General features: G+C 41.1%; 2 protein-coding genes across 3 annotated transcripts; one reads left to right on the top strand and one right to left on the bottom strand.

Annotated features, from left to right (window-relative positions):
* The first annotated feature begins 2000 nt into the window (after window positions 1–2000).
* Window positions 2001–11404, top strand: usp14 (ubiquitin specific peptidase 14 (tRNA-guanine transglycosylase)). The gene is made up of 16 exons (XM_084057778.1): window positions 2001–2146; window positions 3175–3320; window positions 3571–3603; window positions 3744–3848; window positions 6177–6280; window positions 7857–7915; window positions 8049–8179; window positions 8344–8424; window positions 8535–8617; window positions 8859–8973; window positions 9190–9255; window positions 9380–9472; window positions 9595–9723; window positions 9832–9889; window positions 10016–10123; window positions 10419–11404. The coding sequence occupies exons 1-16, from the start codon at window positions 2131–2133 to the stop codon at window positions 10562–10564; spliced, it is 1473 nt and encodes a 490-aa protein (XP_083913904.1). The 5' UTR covers window positions 2001–2130; the 3' UTR covers window positions 10565–11404.
* A 56-nt stretch (window positions 11405–11460) lies between these two features.
* Window positions 11461–19215, bottom strand: thoc1 (THO complex 1). 2 transcript variants are annotated; one of them, XM_084057776.1, is made up of 21 exons: window positions 19136–19215; window positions 18870–18943; window positions 18293–18353; window positions 18100–18169; window positions 17802–17920; window positions 17596–17644; window positions 17421–17516; window positions 17039–17121; window positions 15826–15899; window positions 15306–15414; window positions 15019–15153; window positions 14589–14689; window positions 14404–14470; window positions 14120–14170; window positions 13950–14020; window positions 13545–13640; window positions 13397–13462; window positions 13118–13201; window positions 12221–12368; window positions 12036–12120; window positions 11461–11861 (listed from the first exon to the last, which is right to left on the bottom strand). In XM_084057776.1, the coding sequence occupies exons 1-21, from the start codon at window positions 19181–19183 to the stop codon at window positions 11566–11568; spliced, it is 1983 nt and encodes a 660-aa protein (XP_083913902.1). In that variant the 5' UTR covers window positions 19184–19215; the 3' UTR covers window positions 11461–11565. The 2 variants fall into 2 exon arrangements, with proteins under 2 accessions (XP_083913902.1, XP_083913903.1); XM_084057777.1 differs by having other exon boundaries at window positions 11461–11843.
* Window positions 19216–19630: the final 415 nt, after the last annotated feature.

The following is a 19630-nucleotide window of genomic DNA, read 5'->3' as shown; positions in this document are numbered from 1 at the left end:
CTCTGTATTTAAGTTCTCTATTTTTGCTGTGGTTAACTTCACGTTTGTTTTTAAGAAAATTTTCGTTTTATATTATAATCAATGTGATTTATAATTTTATTTATATTATTTTATCGTCTTCAAGTGAACTATGTCCCAACAGCGACTTGTACCTGCATGGCAGGGTAAGTATTTTGGGGGTTGTTGGCTTGCTAGCTAGTATAGTTCAGAGCTCGATGAATAGTTGTTACAAACATAAATTCTGATTTAATTTGACTACTAGCTACACACAGTGGCAAGTGGGTTCAGAATTTCAGCAGCCAAGTGTATTTGCAGTACCGTAATTACCCTTTTGAGCTTAAAGGGGTATTTCACTTTAAAACTCAATGTGAGAATGTCTGGGGTCATTTTAACATCTACTCAGGCTTTTGTGTGCACCCCAGACAGTTTTTAAGTAGCTTGAGTCGATATTTAGAGATTTGATATGCAATGTGCCGATATTCATTTGATCAGACGCCCCCCTCCTATATGAGCCCAGCCCCAGATTCAACTTCAAGTTATCCATGTTGGACTAATTGAAAACGCATGCTTGGTCTTTCAATTACCCCCCCCCCCCCCCCCCTTTAAACACCTACCTAATTGATGTATTGCATAATCTGCTGCTGAGCCAATTAAATGACTACATAACAGAGCCTATTATGGTCCATCTTGATAGAGATAGGGTTTTGGTTAAGGTTGGGTTAGAGTTAGGTTTGAGGGAACATAGGTTGAGGCCATATGGGCTACTACAGGAGGTAGGCTTCCGCCAGATGTATCTGTAGATAAAGGCTTCTGGGAAATACAGAACACAAGCAGTTTTGTTCATTGAAATTGTAGCCATTTATGGAAACCGGAAGAGTGGTCACCTGAATTGGCTATTTGTTTCTAATGTGAAAACGTAAAGAATAAAATTATGCTTTGGAAAAGCATTACTTTGAATAATGCAAAGTATACATTATTTGAACATGCACGGTACATCATCAGACCTACATTTACCCTTCAACTCATTGTTTATGCCATAATGACTGGCTTGTGGCTTCACAGGTTTTGTAGCAATTGTTGAAATATTAGGCTTAAATGTCAAATGTTCAAGCATGTTCAAATCATGTCTACCTTATGTCAGACCATTTTCCAAAGAATATATTTATTTTGTTTTAATATTTTTTGGAAAAAATAGCCAATTCAACATTGAGATGCCCAGACTTGTCAGGTGCCCACTCTTCCGGTACTATTATCAAATTAAACTCCAAATGTTTGTGTGTGATATTAGCTAACATTTGTTGTTGTGGACAGCAAAGGAGGAGTTCATAGTGCAACTTATCCTAAGAAATCAAGAGTTTGTGCAGGAGACTTTGTAGTGGGAGCTGCTCTCTGCAGAGGTTTGTGAGACCACGCCACCACATGGTCACATCAGTTAACACATGATTAGAATAACTGTTTGCAATAAAGCTCTTCAACCGACTAATAGCTGGTTCCATATGGATGGGCTGTTCTCATCAGACAGGCACTATAATCAGGTGTGTTCTCAAAGTCGGGTCCAGCAAGGGGGGGGGGGGTCTAAATGGAACCCCCTTTGGGAGCAGACCCCTACAGGTCTCCTGAGTCTGTAACTCTGAGGGTTGAGAACCACTGATATATTAACTTAAGTTGCCGACGTATGGAAGTCCATAGGTCCAAAAAATAAAGTAAATAGTAAAGTAAATTAGAGTAAATAAGTAAGATCCACAATGAAATAAATAAACACAAACACGATGATGTAAATACAAAATACAAATACAAAATACAATTAAATAAATAAATGTATTTATTGCATTATATGTATTTTTTTAATTTCATTGCGTTTTCTATTCATTATTTTTTTTATTGGCCGTGACACGTGACGCACGTACCGCGGCGTCAGATCGGGGTAGTCGGTCCCAGATCGATTCGATACGCATTCCCGATAGTCGATCCCAGAGAGCGTGGATCAGGGTTCAGCGTGTGTTGTTGCAGCGTCATTCTGTATGAATGAAGTTCAACAGCCAAGTCAACTCCACACACACACATTATATTCGCGCCCGGGTGGACTGTCAAAGGAACTAATAGTGGTCAAGGAAACAAAAGTGGCCAAACATGCCAGTGTTTACAGGTAGGCTGTTATTAACGCACCACATTGACTAGTGAGGTGATATTATGCATAAACCCTTTACACGTGTGTTTTAAGTCAAATGTTGGCTAGCGTTAGCAACACTATGACTGTTAGGCTAGGCTAAAGCTAGCCAGGCCGTCGGGGGGGGGGGAGAAATCACTGTGGAAGATGTTGTGCACTAAAGTATGTTAAAAAACAAATGATAACGTATCTTAATAACATTATTCAGTGTTACTGACTATCTAACTGCGTTGAATGAGTGGAGCAGTCTGCGTTGGTCTGGCTTCTGTTCTGCTAGGAAACTGATTTAGCGGCAAGCTAGTTAGCTAGTAGTGTTGCCATATTTTGCGAGAGAAATATGCAACCGGGTCTAGGAAAACAAGTAAAAAATAAGCAACTTTAGGCCACATGAGCACTTCATTTGGAAATGGCAGATTTACTAGATCAGAGGGCGTCGCGATGCGCCGCAATACGCAACTAGCAATATTTACAAGCAACTTTACAGAAAAAGAAGCACAAAGTCGCTTATAGTAAGCGGACATGGCAACACTGTTAGCTAGCCGGCTAGTTGTCAACTTGTGTATTATAGCTAATGTCAACACATCGCCGCCACATTATACCTGCTTCCCCATCAGTCCATTTATATGTTGATATACCAGGTCAAGAAGAGTTAGTAAATGTTTCTATATGACTAGCAAGTAAAGTATGCAAGACAAACAAAGTAAAATCACTGTGTTAGGCTTGTTAGCCAACAGGATGTAGACAACAGAAGTTAAAACGTCTTCCACATTGGTTTAGTAGTTATATTAAAAGTATTAGCTACACATACCAGCTGTCATCTTTAACTTTAGAGCCATAGCTAGGAAACCATCTGGGCACTTAAGTACTGTGTTTGTTTTTGTTGACTGTATGCAACAGTTATATATATGCTGTGTCATCATGGTATTATGACATTTGAATTCCGTCATTCCCTATGTGATTTTGAAGCTAACTAAAGCAATCTGTGCTGTATCTTGTGTGCGTTTCAGTAAATGTGAAATGGGGTAAGGAGAAGTTTGATGGAGTTGAGCTGAACACCGAAGAGCCGCCCATGGTGTTCAAGGCTCAGCTGTTTGCCCTGACAGGAGTTCAGCCAGAGAGACAGAAGGTCATGGTGAAGGGAGGCACTCTAAAGGTAACAATGAAGTTGTATGCAGGCGTGCAGCCTCGCTTCAGAGATGGGCAATAAATAGGTTGTACATTTGAAAAAAGTAATATAAAAAAATGCTGTGAGTGCAGACTGTTTCTTGAGACTGTTAGCTGTGAGTCTGCACCCATCATTCATTAAACTACGGTCAGTAGAGCATGCTTAGCTCGGGACTTCAGTCCTGCAGTATTTTAATGTACAATATATGTTCTAATCTATGTCTGTTCTTCTGTTGTAGGATGATGAGTGGGGCAACATCAAGCTGAAAAATGTGAGTGAGATGAGCTTAGTAATTGTACACGAATATCTGTACAAAAGCGGCTTTTAACTGTTTATGTTGAGCTGCACCGATTAATTGGGAGCAAGCTGAGTACTGTGATTATTGAAAGTGAAGATGAATGTCTCTTGTAGGGAATGACCCTGTTGATGATGGGATCTGCTGACGCCCTGCCTGAGGAGCCTGCTGTCCGACCCATGTTTGTAGAGGACATGACCGAGGAACAGCTAGCATCAGCGGTGAGTTAACTTAAATATTACTGGATAGATTAAAACATTACGTAATCTCTTCTAAACTAACATGTCTCCCTGAGGTCTGTTCAGTTATTCAGTTAGAGGTGTAAAGTTACAATTATAGGGTGAACTCAACCAACCAGACGTAGCAGATATTGCTTGATCTTTGCAAACAATGACTACATCTACATAGACTGCAAGAAATTGGCCTTTTTCAGACAATATTTTGATTAAGCTGTTTACATAGGCAATGTATTAACTATTCCATTCATATTCTCATTTACATGCTTCAGAGCATAGCCTGATTAATGACTGCAGATGCCACCTTGCACAGCAGCTGCTTTTTAACATCTAGTGGTTGTAGACTTGTTCAGACAAACGCATCTCTCTACCTTAATTCGATTATCTAGTTCCCCACTACAATGTTTGTGCCCTTCCAACAACTTTATGCTATGCCTTAAATCCTGTGCATTGGTGCCAGTTTCGGCCTCACCACAAAAAAATGCTCTGGTATCAGAGAGTCTTCTTTTTCCTTGCTAAACAACGTTCACAACCACCTGAACTGTTCGACTATGCACGCTCTTATTATCTGCCATGTGCTGCAAATCTCTAAAACAAAAGTCCAATAGAGAGTCTTAGTTACTAGATTAAGGTGGAGACACTCTTGTAAAAGAGATTTCCATTCTCAATGAGACCTTTTCCTTCAATAATTTGACTACAAGTGGAATACTCCACATGTTTTAATTTCATTATGCTTATTCTGACAATGACCTTATTTGGTTTAAGATGCTGTTTTACATGACAATTTCTATGCTGTTGTACATCAACTATTTTCTTCATCTGGTTTGTTTATATTCTGTTTGGTTGCTTTTGAATATTTCTTATATTTATACTAATTGACCTCTGGTGTTTAGTCCTGCAATTGGCAGGGCTCTACGAATGGCTGTGTCGGTTTGTTTGTTCACCAGTTTGGTACCAAAAGAACATATCTTGAGCTACTTATTTGATTGCCGTGCCATTTTCTGTACCAACCTTCATGCTCCCCTATGGCTAATGGCTATAATGATTTTGATGACCTGATGACGTTTCCTCTAGCGCCACCCGTAGGCCAAAATCTCCACTTGCACGCAGGAAATCTCAGTCTTAATGGGCGGAATGCCTTGAAACTCATGCATATGTGCTCCCTGGAGGATAGCCCCAATGATTTTGGTGACCAAATGACTTTTCCTTTTGTGCCACCTTTAGACCATAATTTCCAATTCCACACACAATATCTCAAAATGCAATGGACAATTTGCCATGAAAATTCTCAGAAGGAATTAACCCTACAGATTTTTAAGGGGCAGATAGCCATGAAACATTAGTGCATTCTGCTTCCTGGAAGAAGAACCCTAACTATATGAGTGACCCTAGTGCCATCCTCAGCCCAAAATATCAACATGGCTTTTCCTCTAGCACCATCCTTCATTCAATTTATTTTTGAGTATAAGGAGGCTGCTAGCGGGGCTTTTAGACACTTAGACTTATGGCCCTATGGTGTGCTTTGCGCTATCCCTTGGCACTACGTGCTATCCGTTAATTACGCACAATGCAGCTGGCGTTACCCCTAAACGATATCGTGTGGCAGCCATACCCGCCGAACATTATGCTTATGATGGGCGTGAGATTGCTATCGTGCCCACACACATATGAGAAAGCGCATTGCGGGTCCTCAGACCACCCGCTATCCGTTTGGTTGTTTACAAGAGCGCGCCTGGACCTGGAAATGTCGGGCGCACATTGGGCATGCATGCAAGACCCCAGAGCCGATCTGAGAGACTCATATTTCACTCACAAAAATGTATGTGGTAGTTCAAAGACTTATTCCTTCATTAATCCTGTGAAATAAAATAAAATGTACCGCTGTCTATGTTGAGAAGTGCGGCCGGTCATGGAGTGTTTTTTTTCTCGTTCCCTCTCTCCGTGCAGCACATTCACACTTTCATTTTGCCACCCAGCTCACACCTAATTCTCAACGGATCTCTGATTCAAATTTTCCTATAATCAGCAGAAGTGAGTGTCAATTCCTTGTGTCAATTGTGTTCGTGTTCTAGTCAATTCAAAGACAATGATTTGGGCTGCGGAGTGGCATTCTCTCCAAACCACATAACTTCGGTTCCATTCATTCATTGCGCAGGAAATAAAAAACGGATACAAATAATACAATGTTCTCTATAATCTTAGTCTTGTTATTCCCATAGTTAGCCGTATGAATGTTAATAAAGGAAAGGAAATTAAGATGCTGTGACCTTATTAATTAGAAGAACCAACCCCTTGTTTTTCTATGATCCAAAGATGGAGCTGCCTTGTGGGCTGACAAACCTGGGCAACACCTGTTACATGAATGCCACAGTGCAGTGTCTGCGCTCTGTGCCAGAGCTCAAAGGTGCACTCAGAAGGTAGGTTTTTCTTCAAAATATTTCTTCCTGTGTTTATCTGAAAATCTAAAAAGTTCTGCAACTAAGAACAAAGAAAACTCATAAATTACTCTGTTGGGTAGAAATGATAAATTACCTGGTCTTGTCCGAGAAAGAAAGAACAGAATTTAACACAGACCATGGATGGAGCTCTCCTCTCTCCATTTGCGAATACAGTGCACATAAACGTACTCAAATCTCGCAGGGACAAATGCGTGTGTTTTGTGTTAGGTCTGGGTTAATAAATTGGGTTGTATGTATTGAAATTTGGTACCGAATGACGGGTGCCATTTTTTGGTACTTGATGGTTTTGAAGCCTTCCGGTTGGTGCCATGAATTATAGAATTTAAAAAACTGCTTGATGAATGCAGAGTATTGTATGGAAATGAATGTCCGCCCAGTTTTCTGTTGTACATCAATCCATCAATCCATCTTCTTAGGCTTATCTGGAGTCAGGTCACAGAGGCAGCATTTCCAGCAGAGAATCCCAGAATTACCTTTTCCCTGCCACATCATCCAGCTCTGACTCAACAATGCGTTCCCATGCAAGCAGGGAGATATAATTCCCTGGTTTGCCCCGTGGCCTCTTACCAGGGCGTGCCTGGAAAACGTCCCTGGGGAGGGGGGACCATGAGGCAACTTTACTTGATGCACGAACCACCTGGCCCTTTTCTAAGCATAGGAGCAGCGGCTCCACTTCGAGTCTCTCACAGATGACAGATGCTTCTCTATCCCTAAGGGAGATCCACGATCTTGTTCTGTCAGTCATGACCCGCATCCCATTACCATAGGTGAGAGTAGGAACGAATATTGACCGGTAGATCAAGAGCGTTGCCTTGTCTCAGCTCTCTTTTCATCAAAACAGTACAATAAACTCATTTACAGCTCCTACTGCTCAGATTCTCCGTCTGATCTCCCACTACGTCCTCCCCTCACTCGTGTGAACAAAACCCTGAGATAATTGAACTCCTTCACATGGGGTCAGGACTCATTCCCTACCCGGAGTGGGCAATCCACCGGTTTCCTGCTGAGAACCATGGCCTCAGATTTAGAGATGCTGATGCTCATCCCAGCAGCTTCACACTCGGCTGCAACGGATCCAGTGAGAGCTGGAGGTCACTTATCAATGTCATCACGACCATATCATCTGTGAAAAGCAGTGATGCGGTCCTCAGCTCTCCGTAACTGTAAACCTGCTCCTTCACAACTGTGCCTCGAGATCCTGTCCATGAATAACACAAACATCATGGGTAATAATGCGCAGCTCTGGTGGAGGCCAACCGCCACCAAAATCGAGTCCAATTCACTGCTGAGGACACAGACACAGCTCTCGCTTTCGGCATACAGAGATTGGAAGGCCCTCGGTAGAGCTCCCCTCACCCCATACTTTCGTAGCAGCTCCCTCAATATATCCTGGGGGACCCGGTTCTATGCCTTCTCCCAGTCGTACGTTCATTTAATAAATGAGGGCCACTGTGTTCAGTTCTGCGCTCCTTGTCAGACATGGTATTTCATGTGTCTGTCCCTGCTGAAATTGTCTCTGTTTCTCCACTTACAGGTACGCAGGTGCTCTGCGGTCTTCAGGAGCTAATGCACCATCCCAGTATATTACAGCAGGTCAGAGGGAATTCCTAGATTAACAATACATAGTATATAATATAGTGAATTTGTTTATTAAGAAAACACAGTTTTATGTTTAAGTCTTAAATGTATAAGTGCAAGAGAGATGTAATTATGTTCTCATCCTCAGCCCTTCGTGACTTATACGACACCATGGATAAGACGTCTTCCAGCCTCCCACCCATCATCTTGCTGCAATTCCTTCACATGGCCTTTCCGCAGTTTGCAGAGAAGGGAGACCAGGGCCAGTACCTCCAGCAGGTAAGGAACTCCTCTTCACTATCAGTGTACTCCCACCATTACTAACCAATAAAAAAAAGGTCATACTCAACATTCTGAATAGAGACAAAGATGGTTGATACATTTTAGTGAAGGTGTGCAATCATGTCTATTTCTATGTCCGTATTCCCTTTGTGTTCTGTCAGGATGCCAACGAGTGCTGGTTGCAGATGATGAGAGTCCTTCAGCAGAAGCTAGAGCCAGCAGAGCCAGAGACTCCAATGGAGGTAAAGCATCTCTTCCTAATATCCAGCTATATTATAATAAAGGATGGGCATGGTATTGTTGCATGAACAGAGGCAGAAGCAATAGCAAACCTGACCTTTCTTCCTCCCAGACTGAGTCTGAGAGCGGAGCTGCCCCTGCCGTTACAAAGAAGAACTTCATCGACCAGTATTTCGGTGTGGAATTTGAAACCACGTATCCTTAATCAGATTTGAATTTTCTATTTTTGTTTGACTACCATTTAGGTAGATGATTGCAAAATTATCAAAGATAAGTCTGTTTGTCGACTTAGTAAGAAGCAAATGTATAGGTTACCTCTATTCGGTTGTAATTTTATAGAACTATTTTTTTGGAAAAGGTGACAGCCCTAATAATATGTAAAAGCAGTTGAATGTAGCCATCTGTCTGGCTTTTCCTTAACCCCTCTTGTACTCAGTATGAAGTGCACAGAGGCTGAGGAAGAGGAGCAAACAAAGGGCAAGGAAAGCCAGCTTCAGCTCAGCTGTTTCATCAACCAGGAGGTGAAATACCTTGCCACAGGACTGAGGCTGGTAAATATCACTCTTGGAGATGCTCACAATTTCTGTATCCAATTTAATGGCTGTGAGTCATCCAGTAAGATACATCATGTCCACTTCTGGTAGTTGGAATATATGCTATATTTTTGCTCATCTCTAGTGAGTGTGACAAGATTACACACTGGCATGTGGAACGTCTGTCTCCATAGTAACAAGGATCTAATGATGTGTATTTCTTTCCCCCTCTAGAGACTGCAGGAAGAAATCACGAAGCTGTCCCCATCTTTGGAGAGAAATGCCTTATATATAAAATCTGTAAGCTTTATCAAGCCCAACTTGATTCATTTAAAATTGGTCAATATCGACCATTGACTTGACAGATCAAACAACCAAATGTATCTATTTATTTGAAGGGATTTTGTCTTATTTGCATCCTCAGTCAAAAATCAGCCGTCTCCCTGCCTACCTGACTGTTCAGATGGTTCGTTTTTTCTACAAAGAGAAGGAGTCTGTCAATGCCAAAGTCCTTAAGGTTGGTGTTTTGACATTTGTGAGATTTGAAAATGAGTGGAGCCCAATCAAGGGCCATTTGAGAAGAGTCACTTCATGAGGAAGCTGAAACCGGGTCTGAAATGTCATCGTCTGGTTAAATAGGATGTCAAGTTCCCCCTCATGCTGGATGTCTACGAGCTGTGCACCTCTGAGCTCCAGGAGAAAACGTTGTCCATCAGGTCAAAGTTTAAGGAGATGGAGGACAAAAACCTGGAGAAACAGCAGCAAAAGGTAAGACGGGATTAAATGCATCCAGCTCTTATAACCACATTTGTCTGTTCTGTGTTAGTGTAATTTCAGCTTTGAATGGTGTGAAATGTTGCTGTTTTCTTGCAATAGGTGAAGAAACCAGACGCAACGAAAGAAGTTAAATATGATCCTTTCTCCTTCTCTGATGGTAGGTTGTTACATTGGTGCTCCCATTTTTCTATACCTGTATGTCCTATAGGCGTGCCACGTTATAGCTCATATGTTCTAAGCAGAAGGAGCACAAAGGCTTGTAACACTTATTTGTTCCCTACAGACCTCGGTTCCAACAACAGTGGCTACTATGACCTGCAGGGAGTGCTGACACACCAAGGTCGCTCTAGCTCATCAGGTCACTATGTCGGATGGGTCAAGAGGAAAGAAGGTAACCTTTGTTTTACATACTCTGTAAGCCAGTTGGTTCTCAAAGTGGGGTCCGGGGGGTTCCAGGGAGTCTCCAGCAAAAAAGATATTAGATCTGCTTATTTTCAAAGAGTACATTTTTTTTTTAAATATAAAAAGAAAATACAAAATATTGTCAGATGGGGTCCTTGACATGGAAAAGGTTTGAGAACCACTGCTGTAAGCGGTATACCATGACAGCAAACAAGTATCATAGTAGAAATGTCATGCCTCTGTACTATATAGAAAATAAAGTCATTGGTTTCTCTTTCATACAGATGAGTGGGTTAAGTTTGATGATGACAAGGTGAGCGTGGTGTCTCCAGAAGACATCTTGCGGCTGTCCGGTGGTGGAGATTGGCATATAGCATACGTTCTACTCTACGGACCCCGGCGACTGGAAATACTTGAAGAGGAACAGTAAAAATGCAGAGGAGCTCTAAAATAGAGCCAGATACATCCTACATGCATACAAAATGCCATTTCCAAGCACTGTCTGCATAGATGTGCAATAAACCTGGGTGTCTTTAAAATTTGATTACCTTAACTTTTTTTTTGCTGTTTTGTAACTGACACGGATACTTGTAAAACATATTTCTCCATCAAAACGGAGTTGAGTATTCTACCAGTTTGAGATTGGGGAAAGGAGGATCCTGGACCCATGGAGGTGGTTTGATGTCTTGTTCTGCAGGTTCATTAAATGTTTTATACACATTGTATATTTTTTAAAGCCTTCGATAAAGGTGCTCATGTCATAGAATCAAAGTATTCCTCTAGTCAGTAAACCAATCAGTTTGTACAGAAATGTATGGCCAGGTTATTGTACTTGGACGCATCCAGGCTTGTATCTCTTCAAATCGGATGCATTGAAGATCTTAACACTGTTTAAGACTCTTCTTCACTTATTGGGTCTCTGGATAATTTGTCTGTTTTCCTAGTTTAGATTTCTGGCTTGCATCAGCTCTGCTTGACATGTTATGAGGTGCTGTCCCCTCATTTTCTCAAATGTGGGCTTTGGAAGAGGCGAGTAGAGCCCAAGCTCAAAACTCAAACTCGGATTGAGGTTTGAGCCGTGCATGATGTCCTTGTTGGAAATGATTTTCAGAGTTCACACGTCTGCTCTGACATGATGCTATGCTTCACTCTTTTCATGCAGTTCTCCCAGTCACATTGCCCAATGTTAAAGACCTCTAACCTTCCACTCTGTAATAACTTATTGACTGGTGGGTTTTCATAGATGGTGAAAATAAACTGTTATACCAAATGTGTGACTTACGTTTTCTTAACAAGCATCTTACAATAAATGGAATATTCACTGAATACTTGGAAAAACATTTATTGATTTTTCTAGAGCTGGAAAAAACGAAACAAAATATGAATGACATTAAAAAGAAAAACATTAGGTGACTAGCAAATTATCTTAATTTATGCCTCATTGAGGCTGTCTGCGATCTGGGAGAAACCTGCAGCATTGAGGGCTGCAACCAAGTTCTCCACGGTGGCTTGTGTTGGGTCTCTATCCTGCCAGGCACACAGGAGCAGCTTGGCCTGCATCTCAATGTCTTCGCTGTCCGTCTCAAACTCCCGCACCTCAGCCGCCTTCATCTCCAGCTGTGTGGCCAGGGTCTTCCACTGAGTGCCCAGTTTGGCTGCAATGACATCCATCTGCAGGTTTGTCACCAGCTTGCTCTGCATGCTCGGACCTGGACAAAAATACAATTCTGTGTAAAAATGCAAGCTTTTAATAGTTTGTTCAATCAAATGTCAAAACTCGGAACACAAATGGATGCTGTGTTTATGACACTTACCCACTGTTCCTAAATAGGATAGTTAAATTATGAGGGAAGGGGTGCAGAACGGGAAAGTGGACACGAACAAGGAAAGTGGGAACTTACTATCATTGGTCTCTTTGAGAAGGTTGTCTCCATTCTCGTCGTCATCCTCCTCTCCCGTCTTGATCTCCTCTGAAGGGATGTCCTTCTACAGATGTGGAATAATCAGAATACAAGCATATTAAGGTTTTGTGACATCTGTACTGGAGTGCACAATTATATATGACATCTAGAGTAAACTTGCTCACCGGCAGTTCTTTGGCCAGTTTGCTAACCATCATGTCCAGGTATTCTGCCAGGCTCTTGAACTTTTGGGGCATGGGCTGGAAGAAGTGGGGACTCCTTCTGGACAGCAGTCGTAGAGCTCGCCAACCATAATTGGAATTTCGCACAACCCTAATTCACAGGGAGGCAGGGGGGGAAATGTTTATCCCCGAGTTGAAGTTAAAGACACATGCAATTCAGATATGGTCACTGTCTGCCGGAAAACCTTTCTGTATGTACTGTATATAGGTGTTTTAGTGTCACATACTGTCTATATACACACGCACACAAACATGTTTGTGTGTGGATGTATATATATACAGTATTAGACTTCTGGGGGGAAATTATTATATATGTACTGTATATATTATATCATCTTTAAAAATATATATTATGTCATTCAAGTGATCTACAAGTTCAACATGTTGCGATACCATTCGGGTGTACACAGGGTGTAGGTGTGCGTATAAGGATAATTCCTTTTAACAGGTCGTTCATGAAAGTCCTTGCGGTCTTGTTTCCAATGAGAACCTGTGAGCAATTAGGGGTTAAGAGTCTTGCTCAGGGACAAATTTCATTTCATCGACACATATGCTGACCTGGCCTGGAATCGAACCTGGGGCAACCAGGGCCTCTGGCTCCCTAGGCGGGTTCACTAACCATTCAGCTATGGCCGCCCCTGCGGGTCTTATAAATGTGTAATGAAAATAATTATCAAGAGTTTGATTAAATATGAATCACATCGGATACACTGGTTCTTTTTTTTCTCCATTTCCTGAAAAGTAAGGTTTACATCCGACAGCGACGATATAACAGAACAGTATGAAGACATGCTGAAATGTTGTGTGTGACACTCAAGAGCTAATAAAGTGAAGACATACTTGTACTCATCTTCCACCATATTAGCAGGGTCGGCCTGTTCAATGGCCTCCGTAAAGAACTCATCCAGAGACGGCATGAACTCCCTGGATGGAAGACATTCACACACGTAAATAAAACAAATAGGAAATGGAGACGCGAGCACAGTTACAGTAGGCTGTATGCTTGCTGGTGTATTAATTAGAGTACACCTCCGTTTTCTAAATGCCAATATAGACAAGATATGCTTTTCAATTGAAAACACGTCATTCTTATCAGGTGATTAAGTATACGCCTCTGACCTGTTGTCTGACTTGCAGGCCTCCATGTTATCGTGGTTCAGGTTCCACAGTCTGGTCAGCTCATCACTGTAACAACACACAAGGTCATACAACAGGAACCTTTTCTATAGGTTGTTTTGAATTGTATTCACATATTGAGAGATCTTACTTCCCCATGAAGATCTTGCGGTCCGGCCCTTTTCCAAGGAAGTCTTCCGGAGCTTGTCTTTTCCTGGTGGGCCTCTTGGGTTTGTCTTCAACTGTTCTGTGGGAGACAGAAAATCAAGTTCAAAATCACTGGAAGGTAGAGCATGCATCGTCAAACAGTTTGTTACTGCTGCATGTGTTGCAAAACGCTGCGAAAACTCTTAATTAACTTGAATACGTCTAAAATGCCCTTCCATATTTAAACAGAAATGGACATACTTAATTCAGTCTAAAATGCTGTTTACATTGACTCGGAAGCACTGCTGAACCAGTTGAATTACCCTAATGTTATTGCACATTGTGCAAATGAATACATTTATCAACAAATGGAATAGCCAAAAAGTGTTTCATTGCAAAGTTGTCATACCTTTCTTTGACAAAGCTTGCACATCCCTCATTCTTCCAAACATTCCAGTTCTCCTCTGTGTTCAGGATATGCTGTGAGAAATTGAGGTGGTGAAATCACTGACAGAACAAAAACATATTCTAACCAGATGCACTATACTAGAATAGATCATTCATGTCAACAACACTTACCTCAACCATGGTGGCAAACTGGTCTCCATCTGGGGGGATCTCTCTCAGCAGCTACAGTTTAACAGTTGCACATTAGCTCAAGTTTACTTTTTTCAAGACTGGCACATTTATATTGAACAATGATATATCTACCGTATGCATTATGATCTAATACCTAGACATATTTGTGTGTACATACCGTAACAACCCATAATATAAACAGCAATATAATACACAAGCAATCTTGTGTATTACAATAGCTATACCAGTATGAGAGATATTTGCAAGGGAGATTTAAGACTAACCTGGTATACCAGTTTGGTTGTGTCTTCAATCCATGTAGTCTGGTCATCATTCAGAACACAGCTGGAACTGAGATAGTAAGACGCAGCAAATAGATTCCAGTAAGTTCAGAGATAACACATTCCCAATTGCTTTGTTCCCATTTGCTTCAACAGATGTGATCTGATTTGTTGAATACATAAGGTACCTTTTGAACTTGACTTGGCCCTTGAGGTACTGGAAGAGGATGAGGTACTGCAGGAGAATGTGTCGCCTGAAGTTACTGTCACTGAGCTGCAGGTCCATGAGCTGGAGGCCAGAATTACCACAGACGGACAGAGAGAAGACCAGGTAAGCATGTCTTTATATACTGTATAGATAGCGCCTTTCAAAACAAAGTTAGAAAAGTGCTTCTCATTTATCTAACCAAGCAGAGACTATAGAGACAAACTGAATAACATCGAAAACGCACAAATACACACAATCACAATCTAACTTAAGGAAACAGCTGTATAGTCCTGATAATGACTTAGTCCCAGGTGGGACTTAGTCCCAACTTCCATTAAGATCTAAAACGAAAGATCTTAATGGAGGTTTATTGCCAACTATCCTCTGAGAAAAACAAGATCTGTTCTCACCTTCTCACTGGTGAGGAACTTGGCAAAGTAGACATGTTCTCCACCAGATGTCCTCAGGTCCTCTAGCTTCCTCTTAGATGCCTGCATGTCGTCCAGTTTGTAGCTCTTGAATACTGCCAAGGTCTCATCTGAGTACTGACCGGAACAAAAAACAACAACCTCTCAGTGTATCCTATAGCATTTGACATTTGCAAATCCTATGAGGGTGATAGGCAACAGTATTTTATTTATCGGGGAACATCGAAACCACAAATCTTGCTTCTAGAGTGAAGAGTGAACAGCTTTACCTTGAGGAATGTCATCCAGGAGAATTTATCATAACACTGCACTGGGTTTCTGAAGTAGTCCTGCAGCGTCCAGAACTTTCTGTATAAGTTGTAGTCAATTGGAATGGAACTGAAAAGTCAAACATTCAGCCAGTATGTTATTGAAGATAATTTGAATGATAGAAAGGGACTAATGTGAAAGCAAGGAAATATGGACGGCACATTTTTAGATCATGGTTTAACACTTGGGGTGCCAGAGTTTTATTAAAAAAAGGGTACGTTGAGTGCCTGGATTTTTAACCTTTTTCAAGTAGTCACAAAATATTTTTTGTTTTGGCAAGTTAAGTTAAGTTATAGTGTCGCTTGGGTGAAAAATACAAGTGCCGATAGCTCCCAATATTTCAACTGTAACGGGTCCAGTTATGACAAGTATAAAATATCAGTGAAGATGACGGCTTTTAGCTGAATTGCGTTTCTTGCTGCCATCAATAAATATTTAATTTATCTGTGGGTGCCGTTTGTTTTTTATGGTGCCACTTACCATGGTGCAGGTACATCCTCTTCTCCCATCTCTCCCTCTTCTACCTCCATTCCATCTTCCTTTTCTTCTGTGTGCTGCCATAGACCAAACAAACAGATATTTAATTAAAATATCTTTTTCAATAGAATATATCATAAAATAGTGTCTTTACAAGCTCACAATGCATCACAATGTGGCGCTTTTAGCTTGTAGATCCCCTATTTTCACTTATTGTTGTACAACAAAGTGTGTATTGGGAAAAATGTATTGAGAAAAATGTATTTCATACTGATTTACAACATTATGAATACAAGGCTATTGTATAAGCCTGCTGAAGTAGATTTTTTTGCTGTCCTGATAAGAAAGTTCTGCCCCGTTACTGACCTTATGTTTGTACCCTGAACTGTATCACTTCTCTGTACATTAAGTATACTACTCCTGTAAATCTTAGAGAATTTGGTTCCTCTGTCTGCGACATTTAAATCATAGGGCGTGAACTTGTGAAGGTGTCAAAACGGCATCCTGGTATTGTTGACCTGGCATGTTGAGGTTGCTTACAGTTGGTACTTCCTGTTCATTAGCAATGTAGTAAATGGACCACATTTAGCTCAGTCGGTAGAGGGGCTGCCTGGGAAACAGAAGGTCCCCGGTTCGCGTCCCGACCCCGGCTTACGTGTCGAAGTGTCCCTAAGCAAGACACTCAACTCATTGAGTGCCATTGACGCGTTTCACGTGTTTTACCGCTATGGCGCAGCGTGCCAATTACCTGTTTGATGTGTTTTTTCAGAACCCAAGATATCATTATCTGAAGATTTGCAGCTCCATCCACTCCTTGTTTAACTTATAACTGAAAAAGGCTGTATCTCGCTTCCTAAGCACTTTTTTTTTACTTTGAAAAAATCTCTGGCACTGGGACAACATAGCCAGAAATAATTCTGGCACTCTGTGAGTTAAGATGGGTTAAATGCAGAGCCCACATTTCATTGTATATGCAAATATAAAGTGACAAATACCACAAAGGAAGTGTGTGAGCCACTGCCACTAATATGGTATTAAAAGTGCTTGCAGGACACATGCATTTTGCGCTCTGTTCGTGAACAGGCCCTTTAATACACCTGCTTTAGTACTTTGAGACCATCTCAACATTTTTCTCATCAGTGGGTAGAAGTTTTGTTTCACAAGAATTTCCATTACAAATGCCTCAACCCATTACTGTTTACCCATTACCGTTTACCTTTTGTCCAAGGGTGCTCTCTTGTTCATTCTTGTTGTATACTGTGATGTTTTCCAGGTTGAACTGGCTTTGGAGATTGAGGCCTGAGAGAAGTAGAATAAACAGGCACACAAGGAGCAGGATTATGACCCATTATATTTAATTGAGGAGGCAATGCTTGCACACCTCCCGATTAACCACTTAAGCCCTCCATACTTAGTAAACTGAACATGAGTTGCTTCTATACTTGGTGCGTCACAACGCTTTGTGAGCTTGTAGATCTGCTATTTTTGACAAATGTTCCACCCAGAATAGGGATGCTGGAATGCAAGTGGTTAATTGGCATTGGAATCTGACATAGATTCATCACATCAAATGCAAAGTATACAAATTAACTACTGACCCGATTTCTCAGACAGAGGGAAGAGACGAGCCAGGAAAAGTTGGATTCTTCCGCAGAATACTGTATTCTGAGATTTGGACAGCCTCCTCAACAGATCTAAAGAGATAAGCCGATGTGTATTATACCTTTACTGCCTTATGCATTGTGACGAAAACTCTTCAAATATTATCCTTACCGTTGCACATCCTCAACAAGTAATTCTTTCCAGCAGTATAGAAGGAAGTCTGAGAGTAGAGAAGAATGCACAGTAATAGAATAAAATAGGATATTCCATCTGATCTTCAATGGAAACAATAACTTCATGTGTACACTCTCAGAGTTAAGCGGGTCCTTGAAAATAAAACGTTTGAGAACCACTGCCCTAAGGGTTAGCCAACTTACCGATTTCCATGTGCCGACATTCTCCTCAACAAAGGAGAATATCCTGTCACATTGATCGAGAGGCAAGCAGTCGAGTACGTCTCCCAACAGGAGGAATGGAGTTGTAGCAGAGCAGATACCTGCATGGAGAGGGATCTTCATTAATGTCTTAACTTAATCATGCTGATCATTTCATTATAAATAGGGGATAATGGCATTCAGAGGGAGCAAAGCATGGACCTATGTCACTCACAAATGAGTTTGAAATATATTGCTAGTAATTACTTTTTTATTAACAACATCCAGGCGACCCGCCTACCTTCTGTAACTGCATCGATGCTGAGGTAGATGAGAGACAGATAATCATCACAGCTTGCCTTCTTTTCAATCTGCAGAGAAATAAATTATGCTCGCTCAGAATCTCCAAAGAGCCATAGTCCAGTGCCCTCCCAGCTATTATGTGTACAACTGAGATCAAAATAAGATAATCTAAATAAAGCCAATTTACTTACAATCTGATCTCCCAGGACACCCCTCAATGATTGGTCAAGTGTAGTTTTCTTCTCCGTCTCACTATTAGGAGAGGGTGAATAACACACATGCAATGGACTGGCGTGTAGTAACAGTAGCCTCAAGCAACTTAGATGCTATTTCAATCTAAGTTGTAATACCCTCCATTGACAGCCCATTCATGAAATAGAAAAGTCCTTTCCAAATGTATTAAACAATGATAAACTCACCAATAGTGCACCTGTACAGACAGAGTCAGACTGCTTGGGTTATCCTCTCTGTCTCTGTCAACTGTTTCGAAAAATAATCCACCTTTGAGCAACTTTCAGTCAATAAACTGAATTTATTGACAGGAAGTTGCTCATAACATATCAAAGGTGGATTTTCCCCCTCAAACAAAGACAGAGACAAAGAGGAGAACCCAAGCAGCTGCAATATTGGTGAGTTTAACGTCGTTACAGAATACACAGAGGACTTTCCTGTTTCATGAATGGGCTCTCAATGGACAGTATTGTGTTGCTTATGGTTATCTTAACAGTATTCTTGTGTTCGGTTTGTGTCTAATTCATGTTAACTTACTTTCCATTAATCTGGTTGAAAGCGTTGATCAGAGGCTTGCTGTTCTTGGAGGCCAAAGCACTGGCAGTGGACGCCTGTGTGTTTATGTGTGAGCAGAGGAGGGAAAGGTAGCTTAGCCGTTAGCAACGATAGTGTGCAACGACACAAAAGGACAAAGAAAATGCATAATGATGAAATAAACAGGCTGCTATCGTCTTAACAAACAACAGGCACTTGTTCATAAATTAGTATTTTCAACAGGCAAGACAACTAAGCAATTTCCTCACCGTAAATTTGTCTTTAGCGTCGACAAAATTAAATAAGGACGGCGACATGTTTACTGCTGAGAGGCAGTGTTGCCAGATCTTTCGAGAGAATCAAGCAACCAGGTTTATGAAAACAAGCCCAAAAGAAGCGACTTGACTATTTTTTTTAAAGAGGAAAACAATCTTGGAGTAAATAAACAAGGTAATTTTGGAATATCTTTTTAAACCTTTTTAGTAACACAAATCTTGTATGGGGGTCCCTGGCACAAAATATTTTCAGATGGGGGTCCTACCATATGGGTCCTATGAACAAAAACAAGCTCAAAGTCGTTATAATAAGCAGACCTGGCAACACTGCGGAGAGAGCAGTATCCATTAGTACTTCCGGGTGAACATGAATGACCCTCATCCCCAGAGGATATGCGCATGCTTAAAGTGAATGGCACATCAAGTGGCAAAGCGAGTGGCAAAGCAACATGCAAAGTGAGTTTAACATTGTTTAATGTTGTTTAATGC

Source organism: Gymnoscopelus microlampas, assembly GCF_963454915.1.
Source record: "Gymnoscopelus microlampas genome assembly, chromosome: 5".
Lineage (NCBI taxonomy): Eukaryota > Metazoa > Chordata > Actinopteri > Myctophiformes > Myctophidae > Gymnoscopelus > Gymnoscopelus microlampas.
Note: the sequence above shows the minus strand (reverse complement) of the source record. Positions and strands in the feature narration are given on the sequence as shown.

Excerpts from the sequence above, each read along its gene's own strand:
- usp14 (XM_084057778.1), top strand. Across the intron at positions 9,473-9,594 it reads TCAATGCCAAAGTCCTTAAG|GATGTCAAGTTCCCCCTCAT; the intron begins GTTGGTGTTTTG and ends CTGGTTAAATAG. Across the intron at positions 10,124-10,418 it reads ATGGGTCAAGAGGAAAGAAG|ATGAGTGGGTTAAGTTTGAT; the intron begins GTAACCTTTGTT and ends TCTTTCATACAG.
- thoc1 (XM_084057776.1), bottom strand. The coding sequence starts at position 19,183 with ATGTCGCCGTCCTTATTTAATTTTGTCGACGCTAAAGACAAATTTACG. Across the intron at positions 14,690-15,018 it reads AGTTCCTCACCAGTGAGAAG|CTCATGGACCTGCAGCTCAG; the intron begins GTGAGAACAGAT and ends TCTGGCCTCCAG. Across the intron at positions 13,202-13,396 it reads GCCTGCAAGTCAGACAACAG|GGAGTTCATGCCGTCTCTGG; the intron begins GTCAGAGGCGTA and ends TCTTCCATCCAG.